The sequence below is a fragment of the Streptopelia decaocto genome (genome assembly GCF_964273445.1).
Source record: "Streptopelia decaocto genome assembly, chromosome: 2".
Lineage (NCBI taxonomy): Eukaryota > Metazoa > Chordata > Aves > Columbiformes > Columbidae > Streptopelia > Streptopelia decaocto.
The window spans coordinates 117,962,828-117,976,969 of NC_138655.1; the positions used below are offsets into that span (position 1 = coordinate 117,962,828).

The 14,142-nt window shown below is 38.3% G+C and overlaps 1 protein-coding gene across 1 annotated transcript in view; it reads left to right on the forward strand.

Annotated features, from left to right (window-relative positions):
* Positions 1-14,142, forward strand: part of CPNE4 (copine 4) — a 280,894-nt gene that overhangs the window by 69,163 nt on the left and 197,589 nt on the right. Inside the window, exon 2 of the mRNA XM_082044514.1 lies at positions 12,380-12,567. Within this exon, the coding sequence (XP_081900640.1) occupies positions 12,388-12,567 (180 nt within the window). The 5' untranslated portion in view covers positions 12,380-12,387. The remainder of the gene's footprint in view (positions 1-12,379; positions 12,568-14,142) is intronic.

Genomic DNA, 14,142 nt, shown 5'->3' on the forward strand with positions numbered 1-14,142 from the left:
AAAGAGGAAGAATGGAAAAAGAAAGCTGAAACTTCGTATCTGAAGTAGTAGCTAAATAAGAAACGCTGCAGTAACCCTTGGCTGAAACAGTTTTCTTAACATTTTGCAAAATGCCCATGGTCCTGAAAAGGGGAAAATTAAAAGCCAGATCAGAGGGTAATTCAGGTAGGAAATGCACTCTCATGCCAGGCTTTCTAGCTTATGCTAAAAATCTCATGAGAATAATTGGAGTTTTCCTCCAGTAAGTATTAAATCTTTGTCCATGCTATTTCTACCTTCAATTAAGTTAATGTTTAAGGTGTCTCTTTTTATGTGCTTCATTTAATAACATATTACACAAGTGAATCATTTAAAGAATTCTTAAGTGAAATACAGAAATAATTTTCATGCAACATCAGCAAATTAACATCTTACTTTCATGTATTACTCTGACTTAATATCCCACTCAGTCTTTGTTGATGTATTTATTCCAAAGTTAGAGCAATTTAGAACACTAAATGATATGACTGTGTATTCCATCTTATTACAGACTTAGTGCAACAGCAGTCAAGCACCGGGTTATTGTATAACCCAGTTTTTGTAGAGGGCAGAAATTATAGGTAAAATTTGCATTTTGGCTCCAGAACATAAAGAATGTCATACACAATTCACCGGGTCAGATTTGAATTGCTATAATGTTTGTAATTGGCAGACAGTGGTTATGACTAAAACAGCAAGATGCTTTTGAAAGGCCATACTTTTTCAGAATGTTTTAGAACTTTTAGTACATCTTTCCATACATATCCAGGGCTGGATTTGATATCACAGATCCATATGCAGAAGCATTTAAAGGTCTGTCGCTGAGACTTTGATATTGTGGGGACTTGCATTGGCTATAAACCATGTTCTCTAATGTCCATTTGTGTGGTTTTTGTTTGTTTCTCTTACTAGTGAGGTCAAGAACAAGACAGTACAAGCTCTTACCAGTCAAGTGTAGGTTGTGCAGCTAGTGTGGAGGGATGACAGGCACTACCAGATGTTGCAGTTTGGCTTCACACCTTTATTTTTACCAAAACTCTTAAACATCACTTTTGAGTGAAGTGCTGACAGCTCTTTTATTTAGGCTTATAAAGCTTGCAACTCTTCTGGTATTCCAAGCAAACCAACAACTTGGACATCTACCTAAGTTATGCTCAAGTGAAATGCTTGCTTTCTTTCAACTGTGGTTCACTTATACTCCTGTAATTTATCCTTAGGGAGAAGATTGTCTTCTTCTGAAGTCTTCCACCACCATGTAAAGTGGACTGTTCCAACATGGTGACCCTGCTTTGCCATTCCTTATCTGTGTTATCTCCCTGGTGCTTTGCACCTGTCTTTTAATAAACAGTATAAGAAAGCCAATAAATTTCTGTCTGGAGAGTGATCATATTCAGCAGAGGGAAGGTGCAGAAGAGAATTATCAGCTTTACAGATTTGGAGAGAAAGCCCAGGAATGTCTTTAAAATTTCAATCCATAGAGCACCATGCCTTAGACAATCTCACCACAGCTCTTGCGATTGCAGAGTGGAAACTTCTGTCTGGGACATCAATACCAGCCTCTTGTGTCTCTTCTCTGTTGAGTGCTATCACTGCTGGCTTATTTGTGTTGTTTGGTCTCTGTCATTTTAACTAGCAGCTACAGTGGATGGTTCATTTACTTTATTGCACTTTGTATAATTTTGTTCTTCAAAGACGTATGAATGTAGGTGAAGCCCTGTGCAGCATGTGCCCTTATCTTAGAGGTATTGCCTGCTTAATGTAAACTTCATTAAATACCCTCCTACCAGGCAGTGATGTCAAGATCAACAGTTGTTACCCTGTTTTTGTGTGTGGCTGCTGGCAGTAGGCCTTTATCAATACTGATGATATGAGTTTTTTTTTTTTTTGGTGTGCATTATTTAGGAACTGAGATCCCCTTCCCTCCACCTCCAAACACTGTAATAACTAGCAGAGCTGAATTGTTTTACCCTTTTGTTGTCAGTATATGCTGACAAAGACTGATGATGACTTGCAGACTTCACAAGTCCTGTGTATACTCCCGGTTTCCTTTTAGAAGAGCTTAAGAGACAATCTTGTGTCAGAGAAAGTTTTGTAAAACACATTCAAAGTATCTTGCTTCTAATCTGTTTAGTAGTTGACAACAAAGATGTTTCTCGTGTCCCAGAACTCTTGAGGGAGAGAAACATTTGAAAACTCTTGGTGTCTTAGATTCCCAAAGTTTATTATCGAAAGTAATGTTAAACCAAAGCTTTGCACTGTGTCAGGGGGAAGTATCTCCACTATAGCATTGCTGACACAGCTGTGGTACTTCCAGGGCCCAGTTTAGCATCGGTGTGAGACTGTGCTCTGTCTTGGCATATGAGGACCCAGCTTTGGTAGCCTGGTAGAACAGTGTTCCTGTGGAGTATGGAAATGCCAGCAGAGGAATAGCAAAGCAATGGCAATGTGTTTGGTGCCGATAGGACCTTTCATTGACAGCATGCCCCAATTACTTTATGAATCAATTTGATACCAAAAATAGCTACTCGCTTCTTTGCAGATTGAGTCTGTTGTGGTATGGGAGCCCTATGATTGTGAAGCGCTCCCGATAAGGAGCAGGATATAGCTCCATAGAGGAAAGTCAGACTAAGGTAGTAGAAATGAATCTAGGAAAGAAGCGAGCACTTCCAATATAAATATAATTTTGCTGGCAGAGCTGCTTCTCCTTTAGGATTTTCTGGTGCTTGCAGTTGGAGCTGCGGTCTGATCATATCATTTGCTGATTTAGCTGAGACAGTGGCAGTGTGTGGTTGGCCTAAGTCATATGGGTGACTCTTCAAACATTTGATCAGAGATCTTTAAAAGAGAATAGGAAGTAAGTAAATGACAAGAAGGTGAGAAAGGCTTATGCTCTTAGAATAGTGGTACAAGCCTGATTTGCTGTCTTTTAACCTCCATTACAAAGGAACAGGCCTCAGGACTGGCTCTATTCAGCAGGCAAAGCCAGCCATTGCCCAGCAGCCTCCTGAGGGCAGTCAGGCTGCTCCTGCTATATCGGAGTCCTGGGAGGCCATAGGAGTTCTGGTTGCTGCTGAGAAAGGGATCAAGCATGTTGGTAGAGCAACTGTGAAGTGAGAGAGCACCTGTGTGCAGCAGTATCTGTTTCTTCTGCTCCTTTCCTACCTGACAGATCAACTTGTCATTAAAGCTCTGTCCCAGTTTTGCGCTCAGCATGGCCCCAAGAACATTCCTGTGTAGCAGATAAATGCAGTTTTTCTCACACTGCTAAGAAGCCCTGAGCCAACTTGTAGTAAGTGTACCTTCTGGTTGCATTGCAAATGCAGGAGCTGAATGGTGAATGGGAAGTTCTTCCTCACTGTTCTTGATGTGCCTGTCTTTGGATTAGCAGCAGAAAGCAGCTCCTCTTGGAGAATCATTTTTGTGCTGCAGGGAAAGCTGTTATGGCCATCTGTTGAGGAAAATGAGCAGTTTGCAATATGTTACATCTGTAAATGGATAAACTTTTCCAAGCATTACATGTGTTTATATACATATTTTGATGTAATTGAGTATAACTGAGGAACACAACTTGCTGCTTCATTTCCCTGTAGCTGGTAGCCAGTGTGCTTTTGCAAGGTGGATAGTGGGTAATTCTCGTTTCAAATGTATTTTATATATGTGTAGATGATAATGCAAGGATTAACACAGTAGACTCATAATCTTACTTGTTCAGAACTGGCTAATTATTTAACCAGTTATTTTGGCTCAGATGTGTTCTGAAGGCTCTCATCTGGGTTTATTTGGTAGCAGAATTGTGACTGCTACACCTTGGAGTGCTGGGATTATTTGCTTTTGTTCTAGGCTTATCTTTCTCTGAAGTATAGTGGAATATCAATTCAACTCAATTCCTTAAGATCCTTGAATAAGTAAATATATTGCAAGGCTTCGGGGTTCTTGTTGAGACGAACACTGTTTTATTTTCCCTCTAGTACCTAATTGGGAGAACTGATTTAAAAAAAAAAAAGCAGCAGACACACGTCCTTACAGTGAATAAACTAATAAACTTTTTTTCATTTATTTCACTGATGTATCGCTTAGTACAAGCAACAGACTAAAATGGCAAAGCTAAGAAAATTGTAATGACTTTTAGTGATAAGCAGTCAAATACCTATCACATGGTAGTAACTTTGAAATTGTTGATGAGAAAGAGATTCAGTTACATGTTTGTGATTCATTGTGTTTACATATCACTTGCATTCACAAACCACACGTGGTTTGCATATAATATGTTAGCTGTTTTGTGAAACTCCTCAATATCGTGTTTGAAGTGGACTCAATGGTCCTGAGCTTTTCAACGTATCAGTGCCTAGTCCCTGTGCTTACAGCTACCTGTGCTTCAGGTATCATCTCAACAGTAATACAGCAGACTCCTGAGACCCAATAGCCAAACCACCAGGGAAATGATTTTCTTATTTGGCAGACTGAATTTTACTGAGGCTTCATGTTATTCAGTCATTCTCATAAATCCTCAGTTCATGGAGTCATGTTGTTGGACAGTTTGAACTGTATGGCATTTCTTTTCTTTTAAAATATATTTTTAACTTTATAGCTGTGCGAAAGAGCTATAGAACATCCGTTCTAATGTCTTTGCAAAGGGAAGTGAAATCAAGAAAGAATCCACTTTCTTTAATGTTTTCTGAGATGAAATATGCCTGTTTCATGATTTGGAACACCAGGACTGTTTAGTGGTTTTGCTTGGCATTATTGAGTTCTAGGTGAAGGCTTTGGACAGGCATGTTTAAGGAAACAAGGTTGTGGATGAGAGGAAAACTGTGGGGCTAGCTGTTATGGCGTGTCAGCACATAGATTAGTCAGTCTGTTTTCTCTCTGACTTCCGCACTGTTCCCTATGAAATATACTCCATTATCCTATTAAGACACCATGCTGTGTTTTATAAACAGTAAAAAAAAATGCACCCTCCATACAAAAGCCTGTAAGCTAGCCTTGCTGTGGGAGAGGCAGACTCCTTGTGACTGGTACAAAACCAGAGAACGTAAATAAAGCAAACTTTGGATAATTCTGCGGAAAATCTCCGCTGTCTGCTAAAAAGCATTGATACTACTTTCCAGTAGCAGAGGACCCTCTTGTCCGGATTTGTCCCTAAGGAGCTTCTTTTGATCCCTTATCTGTTCAGTCTCTTGGTTTTTGTACCAATGATTTTTAATTTTCTCTTCTCCTGCATATTGCAACTTTGTAAGCAGAAGACAGTGGGACCTTTGAGAAGAAAGAGGTGATGATGCCATTAACTACATAGTAAAGGAACAAGGGACAATCTTATGTTTACACCTCTAATAGAGGGTAATAGAATATATGTGTACTTTAGTTGCTGACTCTTACAGGTGCTTTGCATTTCATCAAGTGGGTCTGACTTCAGTGGGGACTACTCAGAACATCCAGAATTGGACACATGCAACCATCTCCCAATGTTCCAGTTATTGTGGGCTTTTCCCCTCCCTTAACTGAAAAGGGGTTATTTGTATAGGTATAGCACACTTTTGTACAGAGTTCTGTCACACAGTAGATATCTCAATTTCTTTCCAGTGACTTTCCGTTCTCCCCTTATAATTGAACCAGCTGGTTCTATGGTAATGAGTCCTTTTGAACTGTCAGTGTGTGTATATTTCCATTTACACTGCTGGCACTTGTTCTGAACCTTCTCCCCTTCTGTCCAAATAAATTACTTACACTATCAGATCTGTCTCATTGTTCACAGTAGCACTGCAGTAGATACTCCAGATCCTCTTTGCTTACTGAGTTTATTACTCATTTTGCAAAAGGCTCTTTAAAACTTTGGTAGGTGTAACTTCAAATAATCCTCATTAATTGTTGTATGAGTCAGAGAATCAAAAGGAAGGAGGAAAAAACCAAGATTTTTAATTGTATAAACTGTACTGTGGAGGGGTCTGGCTAACCTATTGACTTCTCGTTATATAGTGATTTATATTCCAATTAATTTTGACAGCTGGCATTTTGTCTGTATTAGCTGTGATCATTTAAACTTCTGTAGCAATTTATAATGTAGTTGATGTTGACCAGAATAATTTCTTAATACTGATATGAGAAGAGTCTTGTGCAGTGATTAGAGATACAGCTGATAATCAGGAGTCTGTGAGCGTGTACAAAGATAAGTTGTTGAATCACCATGTTTTGAGACAGTACTGACTGTTGACGTGAAGTAAGTTTCCAGAGACGCACAGAGAAAGGCCAAGGGGCAATGGTCACAGCTGCAATGAGGATTAGACCTAATGGAAAAAATAGTTCACAGTCGGGTTAGTCTGTAATAGGGGTTACAGAAAACCCTCTGCTATGAAAATGCTGTGGTGAAAAAAATACTGCTTTACAGAGGAAATAGAAGGCAATGAACATCAGTTTCTGTGGCTGATCACTGGTTCCAAATCATTGATATACATTTGCAATAAAGATAGATCAATTTTCTCTAGTATTACCCTGGGCTCTTGCTTGCCTGTCTTCAGTCCTGGGTCAACCAAGTGTCTCAGCAAGTTCCTAATTAAGCACATGGGATATCAATTTAATCAACTTGATGAATCAGGCCCTTCTGATGAATTCCTGTATTTCATCATTTGCACAAAGCTTATTTGCCAGCCACACAGCTGAGTGAGAATGGATAGGTTTGCTTTTCAGAACGGAGGAACCCTTGGTGCTGACAACTGATAGAGTAATTCAATGAGACTGGGAATTCCCGATCACATAAAGTTTCTTAAAGAAAAATAATTGCTTATCACAGTTAGTATCATGTCCTACATTCTGCTGGACTCGAAACAGGGAACTAAACAGAGGAACCTTTTAAAACTTTTCTTCCTGAACACCAAACATAATTTCATCCTCCTACATAAATCTTGCTCTTACTGTATTTTGTGTAACTTGGTCCAGCATCATAGTGGGGGATAGGATAGAAGCACATAAAATCTTCAAGGCCTGAGAAAAGCACATTTGAAGCCAATGAATAAGTTTAGAGGCATTTAGGTCAGGCCCCACGAGGTGGTTCTGAAGCATTTGAACCCTCTGTGCCTGGTGATTATTTTTTTCATTACTATGTTGCCAAATGATAAAATACACTGACAGAAGACAGGATTGCTTAGGGCACTATATTTCTCAGCTGCCCACTTTATTGAAATCAATGGGTTATTTACTCACTGACTGCTGTGGATCAGATCCTATTAAAAGTTTAGTATACTTTCAAAATGGCATTTTATTTGATCAGATTCTCCTTGTCACTTAAAGCTAGTGTTTCCACTTTAAAATGAACATGACTACTTATATTTTGATTTTGCCAGAGTTGTAACATAAATCAGGAATAGAACCAAAGGAAAGAACTTTCCTACTGCTACAAGGACCACATTTCTTAATAACGTGGAAAAGTGGTTTTCCATCTCTTTCAAACCATGGAGCACTAACTGTTTTCCAGTAGAAGCTGGTAGTCTGAGTTTTATCAATTTTAAGCTGCTAACTGTAGACTTGGTTTTCATATTTACTTCTATTAGATTGTAAAGCCTGCAAGATCCACAAACTGTAGCTTCAAAGCTTTCTATAGAGTTCAGCTGCTCCTGTGTTTTGAACACTGTCTCTTCTGTATATAATTTATAAATATAAATACATAGGGAGCAGCTAGTGCTGCAACATCCAGTTCTTTCAGGTCTTGCCCTCTTTTGGAGGCACTTATTCACAGCTCTTATTTCATGTGATGCTACCATTAGTATTTCCCACTGCATGCTCATTCTGTAAATATATTAATATTTTACCTTTCCAGGAGCAGAGTCTTGCTGTTTACTTTTGCTATTGGCTCATATTCATTTCATGACCAGCGTGCTAGTAAAACGGATGATTCAGACACAGCCCTCAATGCGTGGTGATGGGAAACCTGAAACCCCCAAATCCATTTTTGTGGACTTGGGTCTGGAGTATGGGTTTCTAAACAAGAAGCCCTGTTTTGAAATGCAGAGCATACCGGTTACTGCCTTTAATCTCAGCATCTTTCTCATTCCCTACTTATTTATTACATGAACTGAAGGTGAGGCTGAACATGCGTGTTTCCCTGATTCTTTGCAAGATGCTGTAGAAAACAAATCGTACTTCACCCAGACAACTTGTATAAAAGGTCTGGAGATTTTGTGTGTGTATGTGCATGTAGGAGAGCAGATAACTTGAAAACTGAATTCAGATAACATCTTAGGTTTATTTATTGGTGAATCTTACTGTTTGTGTGAGCTGAAATCAAGGTTTTTAGATCTCTGAGAGGCATGTACTGTTTGTATTTCACATCACAGACACCCTTACTTTGGTGGGCGTGAGATGACTAAACATTTTTAAGCCATTTAGTCCCTCTGAGAGCAGAAAGACATAGCTGGCATATGTGTAATACTGGTTTTCAGTGTAATCCAATTATCTAGCCAGGCACAAACATCTGGAATTGTGTGCTGTTGCTTTAATGAAATATCTATGCATAGGCACCTTTATAGCACTAGTTACCAGAAAGACTGGGCTCCTGTCTGTCTTTGCATTTTCTTCATGGTTTTGGAGCCAAGGGTCCCAAATCATAGATCAGTACCCACCTGTGCTAAGCACAGGAAAAACAACAGCTCACGGAGGCAATCTGTACCCTAAAAGGTTTACAATTTGATTTGTATCCTACCTACTCACAAAGTAGTAGAGGTTGGAAAGGACCTTTGCAGATAATCTGTTTTAAACCCCTGCTTAAAGCAGGTTGCTCAGGGCCATGTCCATATAAGTTTTGGGTATCTCTAAAGATGGAGACTCCACAAGCTTCCTGAGCAGCTTTTTCCAGTGTTCAGCCAACCTTATGTTAAAAAACTTATTTTTCTTTAATCAGAATTTTCTGTATTTCAGTTTGTGCTGATTACCTCTTGTCCTGTCACTGGGTACTGCCTGAGAAGAATTTGGCTTTGTGTTCTTTATTTCCCCACCCTTGTCAGGAATTTATATACATCAATAAGATCCTTCTAAGCCATGAATCTGTTAATGTCAGAGCACATGATTTTCTACTGAATCAACTCTAAGTATCACAGAATCACAGAATCTTAGGGATTGCAAGGGACCTCAAAAGGTCATCTAGTTCAAGCCCCCTGGCAGAGCAGGAACACTTAGATGAGGCTACACAGTGTGCCAAATGTAGAATATTTTGGGGAGAGTGGGACTGTTGAATTGTCTTCCAAGGTCTTCACTTTGTGTTCTGCAGGGTGCATGGTGCTATCAAGGTCTTTAACTTTTTTTCCTTTTACATAGTGTTTAGATTTCAGCACAGTGTCCTGTTTTTTTCCAGTTGGTACTGTCTTCTTCCTTGCCCTTTCACCATGGAGAGGTGAAACCATAAGCCCTGGTCTTGCCTCATTGTTCTGTGCAGTCTAGCGCTGGCTGATGAGCTTGCGTGAGAAGCGTGTAATGATGAACTGTTTTCCTCTTTTCCAGAGGAAATGAAAGAGAACGCATGCAGCAAGGAACTGGAAACTTTGCTAGTATGTGATTTATCACTTAGTTCACTTCAGTATCTACACTATTGCTTCCTTCTCATGGATACAGCTCTTAATCAGTGAACATTATAGACATGGGGACATTGAAGGAATAATCAGGTTCTAATGACGTGAAAAAAGAAGACTTTGAAGCAAAGAAAAATGAACAATTTATTCCTACATCAATAATCTACGTAGTTAATTGAGAAAAAAAAAAATTCTTATGCAATCTTACTTGTCTATGTTTGCGCAAAATAATACTTTTTTTAGCCATTTTTGGTAGGCTCAAAATCTATTTTCCAGGCCCCCAGCTTCCTGGTAACATGACTTCAGTACAACAGCCCAAGCTGTTGCTTATATTGAAAGAATAATATAATAGGACAAAATAATAAGACTGTGGCTTGATCTTTTCCATTGATAAATTTAGAACTTGTAAAAGCTGAAGTAATGGTTGTAGTGCTAAAAAGAAATATAATTTTATACTTACCCGCTGTTCTAAAAAAACAGGGTATAATTATTGTGGGAGGAAGAAAAATACATCTCTCCCCCTCACTCTTCTACTTTTCCCCCTTCTCTTTAGTGTTGAAATCATCTGGTTTAATTAAATCACCAACCTATTTCTGCACAAAGGGTGACATTTCATTAATGATGTAAGATGTGCATGAGACAGAATTAACCCAATTTTCCAATGGATTTCAATTTGGAAAGGGCAACATGTAAAAATGTCTCGTGTATGTGTGGGATGAGCTTTTTGAGCAGCTTTCTGAAGGAGATGGGATTATAAAATGATGAATAATTAGACAACAGTCCCTCCCCCTGCCTCAGTTTCTAACAGTCTTTTTGTAATCCCAGTTGATGGAAATTTAGGAACCTGACATCATATATCAACGATATATTAGAAAGAGAACGAAAAAAACCCCAGACCTGTGATGATTGCTTTCAAAATAAATATAAATACTTATAATTTTCTCTGTTATTTTTAGTTAAATAAAATCCTCGTGTGGTTTTGTCAAAATTACCACCACCTTAATCTGTTGTCTTTTCAGGAAAAAAAAAGTAACAGAAAGAAGGAAACCAGTCTCCCAAACATTGTTTTGAATCATCACTTTTGGTAGCACTTTTCTCAGACACTTATTGTGATGCATAGTTGAGGTACCAGTTGTCAGGTCCCACTTGCATGTGGATGATTGCTTCTCAGGTTATAATTTTATCAGACTAGTTCTGACTAGGCTGGAGCCCAGTTCCCCCTGCTTGCCATTGCTTTAAAGTTAGGACTGTGATCTTGCCATCGCTGATGTAAACTGATCCATCACATGATGTTGCTCTCCACCCTGTAAAAGATTTCGAGAGGTGCTGGTCTATTTGCAGTGTCCAGAGTCTTAGCTAAAAATGTATGAGAAACTAGTAGGAATACCTTGTGTAGAAGGTGAATATGCTCTTTGGGTTTTATAACACAGCCTGATATTGTTACCATCCCATATTTTCTTTAGTTTTGGGTTTTTTCCTGGTCATGTTTTTTTCCTGATCATTCAGACTTTCCTGAAGTTTACCTGTGTGTAATAGAGGTCCACAGTACATTGCCAAATCTTACTCTGAATTTAGAAATACCTTTCTATTTTTGCCTGTATAATTCATGTAAAAACTTGATATTCTGATATTCATGGGGTTTGTTTTTCTTTTTAACTTCTCAGAACTGGTGAGAGAAAACTTCACTTCCTTTCTAAATTGACAAAATTTAATTTTTATCAAAACAGTTCTCAAAAATCATTAATCTCTGAGAACGCGGTGTTGTGGAAGAGACAGTGAAGAAGTTTGAAGCAGACCACAAAAAACCTGTTGATAATCTAGTAAAATAAATCTGCCCTCTAAAAGTGTGAAATTAATTATTTGCACCTCTCATGGAGAGGGTAAGGGGGGGTGAAAGCACCAATCCTTAAATTAGGAGACAGATTTTTAGGGGTCAGACTATGAAGCTCAGAAAAAGCGAGCAAATTCAAGTGTTCCTATATTCTTTATTGAGGAAAAAATTATCATATAGTGCTTTTTTGCTAAGCTCTGTGTTAAAAATGGATTTTTGTTGCTTCTGTTGAGAGCAAAGGCTTGAGTTGCAAGATTGGTGGTGTTTATAATGAAGTAAAGGCTAGAGGTTTCCACTATTTCAGCCTTCTGTGTTCATGTAACTGTGATTTTTGACCCAAAAGAGCAGACACTGTATAACAACAAGATTTGCCAGCGTAAATATCCTGCCCTTCTGCTTAGACCATCAATCTTGACTACTTGCTTAGAAATGGGAAGAGGTAATCTGCTGTAGTAAGTGTGGAGAGTGAAATGGATTTTGGAATTCAAGGTTGTTATGAAAGGGGCCGTCTATGGCATTTACACAGTGAGTTTGTGTAAGATGAAGTGCATGCTGTTGAATTGGAATATGGAGAAACAAAGGCAGATTGAAGAAGTGCTGAACAAATTTAATTTATCTTTGTTACTGGAATAAGCTATTATCAGGAGAAATTCAGAATTACCATCCTGTCATCCCCTTTGGCCTGGGGAAATGTGGCTCTATAAGCAGGAACACAGCTGAAAGTTGAGGTTACAGTTCACCCCCAGAGTTCTGGGGCATGGTGGAAAGTTTCGTTCTGAAGTTGATTTATTTCCAAACATGCAGGATGATGTATGTCTTTCTTCCATAGGTATTAATTTGATTTTATTTTTTCCCGTCTTGTTCTGGATCTTGTGATATGGTCCTATTGGCTAGCAGAACATTGTGTTGGCTTCCTCATAGAAGGAAGGAGTAGACTGTGTGTGTACACTGTTCTTAACAGACCGTTTCTCTCTTTCAGATAAAGGAATGCAGAAGATGAGCAACATCTATGAATCAGCAGCCAATACCCTGGGAATTTTTAACAGCCCATGCCTGACTAAAGTGGAGCTGCGAGTTGCATGCAAAGGCATATCAGATAGGGATGCGCTCTCCAAACCAGATCCTTGTGTCATCCTTAAAATGCAGTCGCATGGCCAGTGGTTTGAGGTGAGTCTTTAATAAAATAAAAATGATTCTTCTGATGCTTTAGGATGACATAGAAAAACCGTGGCAAAATTCAAATAGCGAGAACAATAAAGAGAAGAAGCAATTTGAAAGCTGTGACATAATCTTGTAAGAGTGAAGGGAGATTTTCCATTAACTCTAACACACTTTGAATCAGACTCTTAATGATACTTTGAACTTCTCTTTGGAGTCTAGATTAAAAATAATGATGATTAAAGAATGAAGCTTCATAAAACTTTTCCCTTTAGGCCCTCTTGTTTCATAAAAGCTATATAATAGCAGAGATAATGATAGTGATCATCATGCTTTCCAATCTAAAGAAGAAAAATGCTGTGAAAGAGAGGAGTATTTATTACTAGTTGGCAAGGAATTTGGTGATAGAGTAGTTTGATTTGCAAATTTTGAGCATTACATTTGGATTCACAGTTAAAGTTAGTAACTTAAACTAATGCCTTTGCCTTATCAATTTGTGTCGTATTGTAGATTGCATATTTGATTAAAATCTCACTTCAGGTTATTTTACCTAATCTTAGAAACCATTTGATTGATAAATGGAAACAGGAAATCTTAGAGACATGCAAATTGTAAATAAAGAACATTAGAATGGAATATTTTAAATGAAATCTTGGTACTTATTTTACTTAAAGATTACACTTGAGTGTAGGGAGTGTGTTCAATTCAGTTCCTATTTTCAGTCAGTATTCACCCCTCTCTTTGCAACAGTTTTAGCATTCAAAAGAAGATTGTGGTATCTATCAGAATATAAAAATAATAATAGCTGTGAGCATATGCAAAAAGCAAAGCCCTAAATTTGCTAGGTTTTTTAATTTAGCATTTTCAGCCAAGTCTGTCAGACGTAGGGGGTCTTCTAGTTATTCCAGCTGTGTGGTTTTAACCTATGGACCTCTGAAATTTTTCCAGTGCAGGGTCAGCACCAGCATAGCAAACCTAAGGTTTTTTGGCAGTAGTCTTACTGTTTTCTTAGTTCGCTACTGTGGAACCATTAGATAGGTGCCTGGTAGAAAACCACACTACAAATAGAAATAAACTTCCCATGATCATTCTAGTGCTAAAAAATCAGTATCTTCATGTAACTGAAATTTAAGGTGATATAGTAGTTAGTGAAAAAAGGGGTAATTCTAGCTAGCCATGTAGAAAGGAACATTTAGCTGCACTCTGTGTAAGCATTCAAATAACAGAAATTAAAGGTCAAACTAGGTGAAACGTCCCTGTTTGGAGAGAACAGACTGAAATCTTTTCAGCTATTTCAGTTCTCTGGATAACTTAGAGTGCATTTCACATAGTTTGTCTGTGGCCAGTTATGAGAGGGGTAAGTAGCTCTGAATTATACATACTCTCATGTTGTAATGGAGATTCCCTTTATTTGATGTGTTTTTTAATTTAGAAAGTGATTGTCTGAATAGAGTAATTCTTGCAGAACAGATCTGCTCACTGATACGATTCTCATCTTACGTCAGTTGTTCCTACTGTCTAATGAAAGTCCAGGGTAGTAATTTTGGTACAAACAAAAAGTTTTTATTAGTTTATGCTCCTATC